At 35.0% G+C, this 16,783-nt stretch overlaps 1 protein-coding gene across 5 annotated transcripts in view; it reads right to left on the reverse strand.

Moving 5' to 3' along the window:
* The window catches only part of DENND1A (DENN domain containing 1A), a 219,984-nt gene that overhangs the window by 180,489 nt on the left and 22,712 nt on the right, over positions 1-16,783 (reverse strand). For all 5 annotated transcript variants that reach the window (XM_076355228.1, XM_076355226.1, XM_076355227.1 and 2 more), the window contains exon 3: positions 308-351. In XM_076355228.1, the coding sequence (XP_076211343.1) occupies positions 308-351 (44 nt within the window). The remainder of the gene's footprint in view (positions 1-307; positions 352-16,783) is intronic.

Consider the following 16,783-nt stretch of genomic DNA (forward strand, 5'->3'; position numbering starts at 1 on the left):
TGAGGACTGCCAAATGAACTGCAGGCTGTGGCACCTAAAGGCAAAAAGTGAAATTTATTAATCAATTTTCCTTCCCGCTCTCATGTTTGCTTGTAAAAACTAGACTGTAAAACAATCTTATGAGATCCAAAATTCTTCCGTTTTCTGCTTTAAATGTGAAAATGTTTTTATCCTTCTGCTCCTAATTACAGCTTCTTTTTCTTTCTAAGAATGCATTTATCTCTTTCAGTAAAAAGAGCAGCAATAATATGTTGAACAACCCTGAAATAAATTTTGTCATGTAAAAAATTAATTACGCATTCCAAACCTGGTCACTGTAGTCCTCTGGGAATTGCCTCCGCACCTCAGGATCTGTAAATAATTGACAGATAATATTAATTGGCTTTGGATTAGTGAGCAAGCAGAGAATCACACATTAATATTTGATCAGAAGATGATAGCAACCCTGGCAGGGGATCCAACAAGGGCAGCTGAGACTGCTATGTTGATAAGAGCAGGGAAGGACTTTTCAAGGCTCTCCCTTTACCCTCCTCCAGAAAGACAAAAATTGTATATAAAACATACACACAGAAAACATATGAAACCATAAATATCTGTGTGTACATACACATGTGTATATACACACCCCCCATATGTAAATGAATGTTTTTATATAAATTATTTTATAGGAGATGTCCTGGTGCTACACTGAACTTTAGGCTGTTACCTTGTGCAGTATCTTTCTGGCTGCAATTTGCCAACCAGGCTTGTCACCAGAAAATGGTTACCAAATGCACTTAGATTTTGTTTGTAATCAGATAACTAGTTTTGCCAGCCACAGAAACTGCGTCGATTAACCTCCGCAGATGTTTTCAGTGATACCAGATTACAAATCTCTCAAAATTACTTTATATTAATGTTAAGGTATGCTCCCTAGAAAACAAAAAAATATCTATCCCGAATTTGAAAGAGGTAATTAATGTAGCCCTGGAACCTCTAATGCTTCAGACTAGCAAGCATTCAAGACTGACGCAAAGTCCTTATTCCTTTGGCTTGTCAGAATAAATAATATGGTAGTATTCCCTGAACTTAATTAGAGATGTTAATAAAACAACAAAATATCATTATTAAAATTGTTTATATGACAACCTATTTAAACCAGAACTCTTCAAAGCCATCCATTTTTCAAAGGAATATGGCTGAGAAGACCAGATTCCATTCTACAAAGAATTTTTTTAGTTACAAAAATCAAAAACCAAACCATACAACAATCACATGAGAGTTCAGAATAAAGTGTAAGGCAGAGAAAAAAAAGCAACTGGTATCCTACACAGTTTCTACCCTTCGTGCAATCAGATGGGTTTGGTTGTATGACGCTTGGCTCACTGGATACACTGTTACCAGATTCTTGACTCTCTATATACCGTCTCCACAAATTTTGATCATTATGTGGGGAGTGACATTGATACACAACCTCTACTGCTCAATTACTGCTACACTGCATTGTAGCTGAGGCTTGAGGGGAAGAGTCACTTTTATGACACATGCACCACACACTGCTATTTCAGAACAGTCCCACCCTAGATTTCTCATTGGCAAAGTTTACTTTACTAATACATCAGTTGATTGGCGATTCAATTGCTAGCAGATGCAAACTTTTCATTAAGGTGTATTCTTTTTACATTAGAAATACAGCAAGATTGTGCTTTAATAAACTTTCTAGCTTAACTTTTTCCAGACAACTAGATGCTTAGTTTTAACATTTCACATTACACACATACAATTACATACACAGTATATCAAATTTTACATATGCATATGAACAAACCATTCTACATTAACACAACAAAGTAGAAATAGAAAGCAAGGGATCACATTTTAAAGCCTTAGTTTGAAAATTCTTAAATCTATATGCAGGTAAGCGTACTAAACTAAGTGTCCAAACATGCAAAGAAATGTGAACAGTTGAACACACATGAACAGTCCTTTATACACAAGTAACAATTAACAGGACAATACAGTTTCATATATCTCCAAAGCAAGCACAGTATCAGTGGTAAGATGAAACTATGCAACATCTATTATGATGCATATTCTTAATAATTATTTGAGGCTAAACTTTCCGGATGTCACAGAAAAGACAAATCAATGAAAGAAATAAATTTGTAAATCCAAGTACCTAATATTGCTTAAGAAATCTGTAACAGCGCCTGGAACATGATACTGACATTCCTCCCACTACCACTTCTATTAACCCATTGCTCTCAAACTTAATATAAATATATATATACATACTGACATACACAGCATTTTATCATTTACCATTTTTTAAGGAAACCAGGAATTAAATTGGGACATAAATCCATAGTGCATTTGCTCTAAACACATTCCTCCATAGATCACAATCCACATTCTCCATTCTTTAAAAAGACAACAAAACAGATTAGTCATGCAAAGTAATTGTGTGTGTGTGTGTAAGCATGTATTTCTCCCGTTTTCTTCACATCTTGAAAGCCTTTCTGTGTTTCAGGAGCTCATTGGCATGGAGGAAGGCCTATAGGAACCTATTTGTCAGCATCTATGTAAACTCTGAAAGCTCCTAGCAAGATCACCATACAGAAGACAGAGGTGCATTGTGCAACACTTTGCAAGATACTAAGATTCACTCATAAGCACTGATAGCTGAAAGTTATCATGGGCAAATAAATACGTGCTGGTGCTTTTGTTGTCTCAGAGGCCACCTTACAAACCTTTCTCATTAAAATGAAACAAAACACAACTTAAATAATAACTTAAAAATCACAGCCAAGGATTTTTTGTTAGGCTTTTTTGGTTTTAAATTTAGCTTTGTCTATATACATCAATTTCCATTCAGAGTTTTTACTTAAATATGTTCATTCTTACAGAAAATTGGGATTTTTTTTCCTGCCTCTCAAAAATTTATATGCCATCAACAAATAAGGCGGAGCAGCGGCCATAGAAAACACAGCGTAAAATAAACAGAAAAAAAATCCTCCCTGTTCCATACATGTCCCTAACACAGGAAAGTCAAAATCATAGACTCGTTGAATGGTTTGGGTTGGAAGGGACCTTAAAGATCATCTAGTTCCAGCCCCCCTGCCATGGGCAGGGACACCTTCCACTAGACCAGGTTGCTGAAAGCCCCATCCAACCTGGCCTTGGACACTTCCAGGGAGGGGGCATCCACAACTTCTCTGGGCAACCTGTGCCAGTGTCTCACCACCCTTACAATAAATCAGCTTACAACAAACCAAAAGATTTCCATTGTCCTCATCTCTTACAAGGACCACTATATTTTGTACCTCAGTTGAGTAGACTATACACTGAACAGGATTTGGCAAAATTTTCAATGTTGACTCATTCACAGCCATTGTCTGTGATGTAGAGTGCGCTACATAATTAAAATGCAGTTATGGTGATTACCAATACAAAGTAACAAACAATAACTTCCCCCCACCATCACTACATCAGAATGTATATCTCCAACATTTCTTTAATATCAATAGCCAGTAACAGAGGATATTTCAAGTCTCAAAGTTATTGAAATTTTTAACTGATCTACTACAAAATTGTTTTCCTTAATTATTTCAGAAATTATGCATTTCTGAATATTTGTTCTTTAGGGGTAACATGCACTAGTTAAAAATTAGACCATGGGTTATTAAGATCTTTACAATGCACCAAAAATCAGATTACCTTTATAATTAGCTTAAGACTGTTGCTTCCGAAACAAAAATTTTGTCACGTGGACATTCTTTTGCCATGGAAAGAATTGTGATATATCCTTGCTGCAAGAAGAGCAACATTTCAATCTTTGCTGTCCATCCCTATGGCTTCCTCTCCTCGCACAGGAGCGGTGATACTGACAGCCATCTCCAACACTGCTGGATCAGGCTACATGTAAAGGCAGAAGGCTGACCTCCATCTTCTCTTGAGAAAGGCAGCGAGAATGGATTATCTTTGCTGCTGTGGTTTGCATACCACAGGAGGCAGGTATGCCACATTTTAAGAACCCTTCCTATAGGTCATCAAGCCCAGTTATTCATAAACTGTGAGTAAATATTTAGAATACCTATTTCTTATTTTGTGTCTTCAGTGAGCTTGGTAACAGGAGAAAACTGAAAGAAAAGAAAAAAGAAAAAAAAAAAAAAATATGACCCAAACCCCCACAAAACCACAGGTAATAGATCTTATTGAAATAGGCCTTTTAAGCAATTCAGTAACATAAAATGGGGAGTTTCCAAACTTTTCCATATAGTAGCTTATTGACTGTAATATAATTTTTACTTTGCTATTACATAGTAATATACTATATATATAGTTTTCTATATCTCTTAACTAGTACCATTCCACTTTTACTTGTCTATGGATCTGTATCCTAAAGGACAAATTATTTCTACCTCTTTAAAATTCAACAGTAAAATATACACACTGCAAGGCTCAGTAAGAAGCCAGAAGGAAATTTGTTGGATGCTTGCTATGCAGACTTCAAGCAACTGAAGTAGTTATGGTTGTTTTCAAGACTAAGCAGCTGAGAACGCCTGAATCTGGGCTTTGGTGAATTGAATCCTTATGTGGATAGCAATATTTCACTCACCAGATTAAACATTACCACACCGCAATTTAGAAAAAGATGTGACTGTGATTAGAGTCCCTATCTGAGTCAGTTTCTACAGGTTCAAGATGAACGTGTTCTCAAAGCACACAGTCTACAATTATATTTTCATCCAAAAAATGGATCTCTCGGTGCCACAATACATTCATAAGTTGTCTTTAATATAAATAAAAATTTCCTATGTCACTCAACTGTATACATTAGAAGAAATTTAATTTAATCCACAATGCATGAAATGCATGAAATTAACTTAATTTCTCATCCACCAATTTCAATATGTACTTAGCTGGATGAGCAAGGCACCTTGTGGAATTGCACTGGGTCTCACATGCCTGTTAAGACAGTAGGATATATAGTTTGTATACAGTCTGCTTTTGATGACACATCTCATAACAGCATCAGAATGGCTAATCCATGTAACTTGGAACCCTACAGTTAAGAAAACCACCTTTAAATTATGCCTGGCAGCCACACGCTTGCATGTCCTCATGTTTTTACAAGTACTTTATATTTAACATTGCGTCAGCTCCATCACTTCAGCTTTTAAATGGTCTGGGAATATTTACTAAACTTTCAGTATCTTTATTTGGAAAACACTACACAATGGAAAAAGAAACTACATCACATCTTACTCTAACTTTCATCACTTTATCCATTCTTCATTGTTAATCTAATGTTCATTTGTAAGGTGTTTTCAATTACGCTTACCTACACATATATACACAATAAAATTATATTTCAATTCCATGTGGTCATTACATGAAGTTCCATGAAGCTGGAGCACCCTCACTAAAGCAAGAGGATTTACATAAGTACATACATTTAGATAGTGGCCATCAAGACACCTGACTTCATGAAATATAAACATCTACAAACATTACTGTTACTCAGTATGGCCAGGCTCTCCATTGAAAGGATAAGCACAAGGCGCCTAATAATCACAATGGACACAATATCCAAATTATTCTGAACAGGGGAAAACGGTCATACAAACGGAGGAATATGGGAGGGTAGCTCAAACAAGCATTCAGAATTCAGCTTTAATCAGTACCACTAGTATCAGTAAAATATGCTTCAGCATTCATGTAAAATACTTGGTAAAGACATGAACATAGCTGACTGTCAACTCTGCCTATAAAACTGAAGTAACTTGAAAACTTCAAAGACTTTTACTAACGGTAATTTGTTTCGCACACTGCATGCAAACAGAATTAGATGTAGCTCCATTGTATCTCCAGACAGTAAGAAAACCCTTTGCAACTCAAAACACAGTGAATGCTCGTATTCTAGGTACTTAACAGGCTTTCTAATGAAGTGAAGCTCAAATATTTTTCTACTTTAATACTCCATAGGCAAAGTAAACACACATAAAATACTTTTTTCAAGTTCAGGAGAGTGGAATCCATTTGCTGACATCAGAACAAGGGAAGAGACAGACTGAAATCCTAACCAACCTCTTACATAGCTACAGCAAAGTACAGAGCTTGAAGATTTCCAGTGCACCAGTCATCTATGAAGTTATAAAGCATTAAAAGCTCAGCTGAGGTCAGCAAAAGGAGACATTGCAAAACAATGAATAGACAAAATGAAAGTTAACAACTGAAAGAAAAAAGGTCATATGAATTATGGAGGTACTTCTCAAACTAAACTTTTCCCAAACCCCAAAACATGAACTCAAGTTGTGCTACAAGTTGAACTTGTATGTTGATGGTAACTTAATATCTCCTGTTTATCTTTCATTATATCTGATTTTGTAGTTTCAGCTCACAAAAGATTAAGATCCACACAGTTTCTGCCTAAAGCAAGTGCTGACAAACTTCTCTGCAAAATAACCATATATTAGTATTAATAGCATGCTGAAATATAGGACTGGAAATTGTAAGTTACAAGTGTAAAGCTGAAAGTACACAAACAATACCATTCCAAAAGAAAGCTAAAATACACCATCTTATCTGCAATCCCCCATTCTTGTATGGGCACAAGTGCAATGAAATACATATATGTCACAAATTTAAATTAAAACTGTTGGTACTAAGAAAAAAGTCAACTTAATTTTATTCCTAATGTTTACGCTCAGGTTTAAAAAGCTTTTAAACCAATGACATGTCATATGAATTTCCTAAGATTCATGAGTGACTTCACTGAAGTCAGAGTGGGTTCACTTACCAACCTAATGCACATCATTGTAAGCCCTCTTCCCAGAGGATATAGCTCCATACAAAGCAGCTGCTGCCCGTAAAATCTAGGTTGGCCAAAGACCTGGAGATCCACTAGCCCTTATTACTCACAACAGACACCCTGTTCTAGGGAGGACCAGTTAGGAAAAACACATACGAAATAGATCACATGGTTATTTTTGAAGCAGTTTCCTTTGCAACTATTTTAAGAGGTGCTTTTGAGGGAAACTACTGAATCAATTCTCATATGAACAATATGTGAAATTTTTGTAACTGAACATATTTTTTATTTTGAAAAGGGGTAAGAAAAGACAATGCTATTTCTCAGTGATAGAAGAGTAAAACTTTTCTGCACTGTCACAGAAGCATTTTGATTCCTTGCCATGCATTTATAGAGTATCAACAAATGGACAGCACAAACCATTGATTCCACACTAGGTGAATACAGTTTTCATTGCTAACACATTTAGTTTTTCCCTCTAGTAGTAGAGAGTCTATCTCACATCTATGCACATTATGTATAGCATTGTATTCATTACTCAACCATATTCAAGCTACTATTGTTAGTATTTTAGTAAATATGTGAATGTTTCCAAGTTCTAAAACCTATTACTGCCTCTTCCTACAGAATCTTGTTCAACAAAAAGCCAAATACAAAATAATATTGAAATTAGCTGTGAACTGTATAATCCCATTGTTCAATTTCATGGCATTTAAGACACTACCTTCCCCTCCTCACAAGTCTAGATGTTAATCCATGCTGTAACCTGATTTAATTTTCCAGATGACAGGATGGGAACATGCTACAATGGCATATTAGTGTAACTATGCTGCTCTTTTACTCTCAACTTCTCTTACATCATGAAGAGTTTTGCTTTTAAAAGAGGCGTGCTTAATTACTTCTAAAAATAGTGCAACTCAAACCGGTCTGTATTTCAAGTGTATGGAAATTATAAAACCAGGGAAGTTCTTCAAGAAATTATCAGAAAATACTTCCCACAGTTAACCACACAAAACGAATACATATAAACCTGTTTCTTCTGATAAAAGTCAGCCAATTTAATCCATACTGGCTACATATCATTCAGATACACTAATCCCAAATTGAAAAATACAGTGAAAATTACTTCATTTTTCCTCCCTAACTAAATGATTTAACTCATTCACTTCTTTAAGGTCTTTACAGCTGCAATCCCTCTAAAATGAAATGGAATTCCATTCAGAGCAACTTTAATTTCAACACCCACTACGCATTATAGCACTTATGCAGCACAACTAAAAAGTAACGTAAACTTCTTTCCAAACCTCTGCAAACTCCTTGATGTCCTGTATTCAGTACAGCCGAACACTTCTGCTCGCCCCTAAACTGCTGCAGACTTAGCATGCAGATAACATCTCAGAGTGGGGGAAGAGGGGGAGGAGGGAAAAAGGCAGGCGGGTGGGGGGCGGTGGAGAAAATGTGGGAGAGGAAAAAACTCTACACACACACAAGACGACAGACAAGAAACCTCAGAACAAGTTCTGGCAGAAAAGTACGTATGGAATAAAAATTACGTTTTTCTGGATGTGAAGCTTTAAGACTTCAATCTTTTCTTCTTAAAGTACTCCTTACCCTAAAATTGTACAAGTCAGAAAACAACCAAGATGTAAAAGAAAATTCTATAAGAATGTCTTACAAACTATGTTTAAAAAAAAAAAAACCACACATACACAAAAAGCCTGCCAGCACCACAATGCATGCAATTGAAGTTACCCATATGCATAGCAAGCATACACAGCTGGTTCAATATTCAAAAATACAACCCACGTGAGAATAGTATGCAATGAAACTATCCACCTAGCAGATCGCATTTCAAACAAATATTCCATTTCTAGGATATAGTCCGCATCTTTGTGACAAGTTAGGCATAAATAAGTGGACACTGACCTATCGTTCTCAGTTACTGAAGTTTTTGTGAATGATGTACAATCACCAGTTGAGTGAATCAGCAAGTACTATACACATCAGCTGCTGTTCAAATGAGTCCATTGACATTAACACCATAAAAAACAAGACTTGCAAGTTTGCGTCTCTCTCTTAACAGAACATTTGGAAGTCTGCCCTGCAAGTGCCAAAAACCTCACTGGTAACATGAAAACGCTTTTCACAACAGTTTAATCTAGAAACAATATATAGGGTTTGCAACTCACAGATGAAATTCTGTTCAGAGTTCAGTAAAATGATCCAAAAGCAGGAAAGACTGAGAGCAAAGACAACATAAAATATACATAATAGGAAACAGGAAGGGAGAAAACCAGAACAGATTAAGCAAATCACTATGATTTCCGTAATTATTTTATATTATTAACACATCCAGAGCTACGGGAGAAGTGAGGAGCAAAACTTTCCTAGGCAGTGTTCAGCAATATCTTATATATTTTTATTAACAATCCTTCCAAAATAAAGCAGGTTAACCTACAACTTCCTCGTGGATTTTTACTTAAGGCTATATACAGTTCTCCAGAATAAAGAGAATTATCTTTAAAATTCAAATGATTCTGCACGATATGGAGAGGTAATAGTCCTAACAACACAAGAATTGGCAAAAGTTGTCAAAGTTGCCCTTATGTTTCAGTACACCTGAGGTACCTGGGTTCCTAACTGATCTCCTCACATCAGTTTTCCAGTGCATGCATTAGTCCATCAGCAGCTTTATGACCCATTCAGAATAAGCCTTAAATATGAGACTTTCACTGCTTCTAGCATCCAAACCAACTTTCCATCTAAAGGGGTCTTGGTTAAATTCATTTTACAGTCTTGTTAATAAACTATAGTAAGTGCAAAATAGAAACAACACTCGCTTCTTGGATAAGATGACAGGAAAAACATTCATTGTCTTTTACAGAAAGAAGAGGCTACATTAGTTTCCTCTTAGCAAGTCCTAGTTATTTGGTGTCATGTCAAGTTGTTGAACTGTCCAGCTTGCCACTTAAAAGGCACTTACCATCACATGGACATTCCACTACAGAAAAGTAGTAGAGTTAAGAATGCTATTTCCAGTTTCTTCTGGCACAGTTACAACTTTGAAAGAATCTGTTCTTTTGTTTCAATACCATTTGAAGAGCTAAAGTATCATGAAATAAACAGATGCTGGAGAATTTAAAACAACAATAACAACAAAAACAACCAAACAAAAAACCACCACTGAAGTTAGCTCTGATCTAAATGTTAACGCAAACATAACCACAAAACCTGAAGAGTCGGTTCAGTTTATATTTTATTTCAAATCTCTTCTGTAGTATAAAGTCAGTCATCTCTCTCCCAAGGAACAAGATCAGCTCTTCCCTTCCACAGCATTAAGTTGTAATCATTAAGTTGTAATAGGAGCAGATCAAGAAGCAATGGATTGAAGAAAATGCATGTTTCAGAGTCAAGATCTGATAAACCATAAGTAAAAGGATATTGGAAAAGTTATGCATCAGACTAGTTAGACTGTTTTATAAGATAACATGTTCCATCTTCAACTGCTATTATTTACTCTCTTGGATTCTTATATGGAATGGTGCCAGGTTTAATCAAAACTTTACCAATTCTTTTAATTAAAGTTGTGAAACAGTTGTGTTGCAAGCACAGTGTTCAGTATATGAAATACGGTTGGGGAATTACCTCTATATTAAATCCTTAACTCCTTTTGTTTCATCCATACCAAGAAATCAGTTTAAAAAAAATCAGTTGTATAACAGTACAGATTCATTTCTCTTCTACTAATGTTCTAAACTGTAAGAATAAGGAAATGTTAGAAAGCGTAAGATGTCTTCAGTGATCAGAAAACACATAATTATTTCTTTACTAAGAGGAGGAGAAAACTTTCAGTCCAGAGTAATTTTTAAACTGATGATACTGATATAACTAAAGCTAGAACTATAAAAGTGGATGCATAGGATAGAGTTAAAGCTAAAATAACAGAGATCAAAAACAGAAGACAAAAAAAGTACTTATTTAAAGTCTTGTTTGTTACATGTTTCTCCCATCTTCATTTGAGGTCTTCAGATCTTTTATATGCAATGGTTAATTACTTTGGTGATACCTCAAGTCCACATTAAAGCACGGTTGATGAATCTTTTGAGTTTGCTTTACTATGCACTTAAGGGGATATTTCTCTTCATAACCATCTGTTCTTCAACCAACCCAGAAATTTCATATTACTGGAAATCTAAGCCAAACTCCAGGAGGCCTGCAAGGAGCAAATTTTGAATGGATTATGTTTTTAATTCTTTTTTTTCCCCTTGTAATTTCAGTCAGCAAATTATACAGCAGCTAAAACTTGCAAAAAATACAATTAGGTACTTCAATGTTCAAGAAATCCACAAAGCCTGGCTTACAAAATTAAATACGAAGCATTTTGAAACATTTTACAGGCTGCCTGTAATAATTATACAAAAGAGTTTAAATGTAGAAGTTGAATAGGAACACCTACTTAAGTAGGCTTTTTTTGGTTTTAATAATTTTTTAAATTTATTTGTGTTTGATCAGTTTATTTTTTTCTCGTAACCTTTTCACCACTCTATAAATTTAATAGAGATATGTTTCAAGTGCTCAGGCCATGAATACTGAATTCGTTTCTCTCCTGCCTCTTTGTATTTATATTCCGAGACAGCAGAGTTGCCTGGTGACAGCCTCTTCACCTCAACAGCAGCTGGCAAGCCCTCCTTGTCCTGAAAATATGAAAGAAACAGTTAACTAATATTTCACACTATGATTTAAATGTGACAATGTGGAAGTGCCAATACCACACAGGGTTGGATTTACAAGATAAGATTTTTCTTAAGTCTCAGAAGCAGTAAAGGAAGAAAAATAAACAGACCTTCATCACATGTAGCTAGTATGCAGCAAAAATTAACCCAGACTTAGTGCACAATCTAGAGTTTAACAATACCAGACACCAGAGGTGATTGTGTAAATCTGCCAATTTAACTTATATTTCCAGAATGCAAAGTCTCAAGTTATGCAAGATAAGACCAAAGCAACTACAGTTTTGACATTTTTACAAGAAACAGTCACCCTCTTTAATATTTACAAGACATGTATTTCAAATTGCTTATGTATGCCTATCTGCTTTCCCAAGATTACTGCTTCTGCTGAAGGTTCAAGCATATGTAGCTCAAAACAATTTCTTTAAGCTAGCTTTTTACAGCAAAAATAAAAGATTTACATTTGATAAAATGAGAGTTTATAGCCAACTTAATTCATACCTAACACTGGCATATTAATAAGCACCTTCATTCAAAAAAAATCCTTATTCAATTAATTTTAAGAGGAATTTTTACGTAATGTCACATTTTCTACTTTCCTGTGTCAACCAGATAATTTTTAATTCTGTTCGTTGTTTTGAAGAAAGCCAGGAATAACATTTTAATGTCACATTGCTTTTTAGAAATACTATATTACAAGGAGCTCATGTAAAACCACAATGTGGCCATGGCAATCAATCAACTACATTACAAAACCTAAAGGAATTGCTAATGAAAACAAATAGTATTTTCCAACATACCGCCAGGCTTTTCATTACTAGAAAATACTTTGAGCTGTATAAACATTTTCCAAACTGCTTTATTTTCACCATTTTTGTTTTTAGTTTTAATGACATTATGGACATTTTAATTTGCTAATAACCTATATTTTCCATGTATTACAGAACACTTTACAGTCATCTAACTTTTTTTTCATCTCTTTCCAAAACTCACCAATAATAATAAATTCAGATAGACATATTATTAGGCAAATACATAAAAGTACTGCAGAAACATATTCATTGTTATATGCACCGTCACATTTCAGGTTTAATCTGAACTGACTCAAAAAGCCCTTGGAACAAAAGTGTTCTAGCCAACTGTAAGTTCTTGAAGTGTTATACTAAAAAAAGAAAAAAACTAACCCTACTCTTCAGCAATTGTATAATTGCCTAAACTACACAGAGAATACCTTCTTTGTTAAACATGCAACAGTGAATACTGATTTCTAAGCCTCAAGCTATGTAACTTTATAATGGTTAAAACTCTGACCTTACTTTCATACTTTCAATATTGATAGTCTCAAACTGTTTTCAGTTTCAAAGTTACCATGTTACTTTAGTAGAATACCACCAGCTCCCAGTGACACTGCTCTGTGTTACTGATCTGCACAAATGTCATCTCTTATGGGAATCTCCCTGCGTAGCAATACAAGATTTTATAGAAGACAAGCTCTTCAGAATCATTCTGGGTTTTGATGGCGGCAAGATTTCTATTATTGCATCTCTGTTTATTTCAGGATGCTTTAGTTATTCAAATGGCATGAAAACAGAAAAAACATTCTATCAAAGATGAAATTGTGACACAGGAAACTGAAAATCCCATTCTTAATTTTATTGTTTTCTTTAGTGGAATGTTAACTTAAATACTTTTTGGAATGTATAGTAAAATATATCCTATCTATCATACAATGAATCCCATTCATATATGTTTCATTATCAATAAAGGACAGCCAAATCTAGCTATCATTTCTGGTGAGACATTATTATAAAGAGTAATACTACGGTTGTGGTTTCTATGACAATTTACACATTCTTAATGCATTTACAACTACAGAAATCTATGGTCCTAACTGACCGATAGTTTCAGTGGTCACCAACTCACTCCTAAGTTTTAAGGTGTGTGAGATCATATATAGGAGATAGCAGTAATTATTTTGTTGATACACTTCAGAACTTAGCCTTGTACCCTTCAGTACTCAATTTCACCTTTTTGTTTCAGCATGAACTGTGTAACATGCTCATCTCCACTTATCAGTCATATTAGTACTGTCCATTCTATCAAAATGGTAATGAAGAGTCATAAGGGCCAGTAAGCTGGAAGCAAGTTAAAAAAAAAAAAAAAAAAAAATAAAAATCAGAGATTGGTCACGGTGAGCCTCAACTAAGGCTGCAGCATCACTGAGGTCTTGTGAAAGCCTACAAACTGAAGCATTAAATGAGGAAAGTTTTTAAAAAACAGGAAAAGCATTCAATGTACTTTCCTGCAAAAAGTTTCTGTGGAGTCAGATGTGTTGATGACAGAAGCTGAACTTCTTGAACAGTATTCAAAACTTAGTGGGGGTGGAAGAAAAGAGGTCCTAACGTGGAAAAATACACCTCATCTAGCTAATGACCGTGAGATGAAAGAAAAAGAAAATCTTTGAGTGTTCAGCTACTCAGAATGACTTTTCTCTTTTGGAGTAAAGTTCATTAACTGGACAGAATCAAGCACTGCAAGAGAATCATGGGTATATTTACACTTGCAGTATTGACCTATTTCGTATCTGCAATGCTTTCAGCTACTATTAACAAAGCTCACTTTATGCCATGTGTGATGCTATAATAAAAAGGCGGCCTCTGAGGAAATAAGTTTAGCACATTTAAAGCAGTACTATCAGCCTGAAGAATTGTTTGTTTTATATGAAGAGCAGCTTGCTGATATTCAGTGCAACTAGACAGGAAATCGATCATATCACTAAAAAATTTTATAACATTTTTGTTATTGTAGAAAAGGCAAGGGTATCAAAAGGATTTTTAACTGCAAAATAGAAATTCACTGGGAACATTTTAAGATATTTGATACTTCCAAGATGTATGATAGTACATATCCAGCTATCAAGATACTCCTGAGATAGTGGACTAGTCTAGTTCTGAGCAAGAACATTCATAATCATGTTATATTCATTTAATCACCAGCCCTGGAAATCAGGTGTATATAAAACTAGCAATTTCATTAATTTCCTTTCTGTTTTCCTTGCCCAGCTTTATCACACAACAAACTCCCAACTACACTTTCAGACTTTTTCAAGAGCTCTGCCAATTCTTTTCAATCTGTCCACCCTTAGCAGCAGATTTGCTGAAAACAATTTTTTCCTTCACTACCAACTCCAAAGGTAATCTAAAAATGCAACTTTAATCCCCTTGCACAATTTTTCTCCACAGGTTGATCCACAAGGTGCTGAAGTGCAGATGGTCATCGACTCCCATTGTGCTGACATGCAAACCTATTGAGGATGACTAAGGAAACAAGGAGTGTAACTTGTTATAGCCAGCTGGCAGCACAAATGTAGTCTCCAATATCTGCACATCATCACTGATTTGCAAGAACATCTAGTATTACACAGAATAGGAGGGAAAGCTGTGTCCTATAGACAATAACTCCTCAGAAGCAACTTCTCAAAATAACTGAGAAAGCTGATGGAATAGAACATTCAAAGAGACATTTTTCCCGTAGTGCTTGGTAGAAACATCACTGATAGCTACAGCTACACTTGCATTATTGCACACAATCATATGCTTAGCACTGATAAGCAGTATGATGAGGGGAAGCAGTTTTCAACAAATCTTAAAAACTGGAAGTAAGCTTAAGAGCTGTAGCAGCTTTTATCACAGGCAAGCACACCTTGAGGAGTATATACTATTTTCTTGTTATCTCATACCACGTCTAATTGGGCTTCTAAGCTCTCTGCTCCCTAGCTGCTTTTTCCAGTTCTGAATTCACATCACCTTTGTATTCTAATCAAGAGAATTCAAAGTATCAACAGGTCATTTCTAAAAACTCTCCTTCCCGTTAAACTCTCTTATTTGCCCTATATCCAATGATCCATTTTGGAGTACAGAAATGAACAGCATTTACAGTAATTTACTTGTTGAAAAATAAACATATATCACTAATTGCAATATCACAACACTAATACTTCATGCCATAATTGTTCCATAAAGGCTCTACTGCCTTTTCTTAAATGATCAAACTAATGACAAAGTTCTCTCCATCTTTTTATACAAGCATATATGTGTAATTTTTAAACATGAAAGATTAAATTAGAAGTTACACACACAAACACAACTCCTTTTAAAAAGGCTCAAAACACTGTATTTACATCTGCAAGTACTCACTTTATTACTACAACCTTTATAACAGAGCTTAGGTTTGCTTCAAACAAAACAGGGTTCTCCACGATAGAAGTACAAGAAAAAGCCCTGCATACAGTTAGTCTACAAAGAATTAACTGGATTAATTAGCAAGGGATTTGAGAAGCAGCATGGAGCTAGAAAACCAAAACACTAAATTGTTTAAATACTTTGGCAATGGATCAAGGTTTCTAGGCAGCCCTATGTTCCATTCTCTCTTTTTTTTTTTTTTTTTCCCCTCGGTGTTTTAACACATTTAACCTGACAAGGTACTTTTTCATGAGATATGAATGACACTGTCAAAATACCAAAAAAGAAGATGTGAATTAAAAAATGCCACAAGCTGTTAGCAATTCTGCCAACATGTATGAGCCCAGGCAACATTAATTAAAAATCAATAGCTTAGGACATAAATAGCTCTTATCTCTGTTATAGTATATCTCTAACATAACTCTTTATTAAAGGAAAAAAAAAAAAAAGCCAATGCCTTTGCTATTATACTGACTGAATTGACCACAACAAAGCAAAAGAAATAAGGCAAAAACACAAAGCAAAGAAACACATATGAGAAAGGGAGGACAGGCATATGAATGATTGGAATGTTTCAACCTTGCACTATCATTAACACATAACTGGCTGGAAATAGCCACACTGCAAATACTTGCAGAATAAGTTACCAGGAAGAACATTTCAGGTTTTTAGTGCTAATATGATTCTATACAAAATCCTGCATGCCAAGGAAATAATAATGTACACATCTTTCTCTCAGCTAGAGCTTATTAATCAGTATTTTTATTATGCATCTCAACTAAAGATTAAAAATTGTTTGATAATTACAAAATAAAGGTGAGAAAGAGGTAGGAAATTGCACTCAACTTTTTCTTCTTTAGTGATACGATCTTCAAACTAAAGTTACATTAGAAGGCATCAAAGCTAAAAGATTTAAGCTAAACTAGGAACTTAAATCACCACTTTTGAAAGCTGTTTTCAAGCTTACAGAGCACCAAACATTTGAAAGACTTAAACCCATTTTCTAGCAAGAGATCACC

The sequence above is a fragment of the Aptenodytes patagonicus genome, chromosome 18 (assembly GCF_965638725.1).
Source record: "Aptenodytes patagonicus chromosome 18, bAptPat1.pri.cur, whole genome shotgun sequence".
NCBI classification, from domain to species: Eukaryota; Metazoa; Chordata; class Aves; order Sphenisciformes; family Spheniscidae; genus Aptenodytes; species Aptenodytes patagonicus.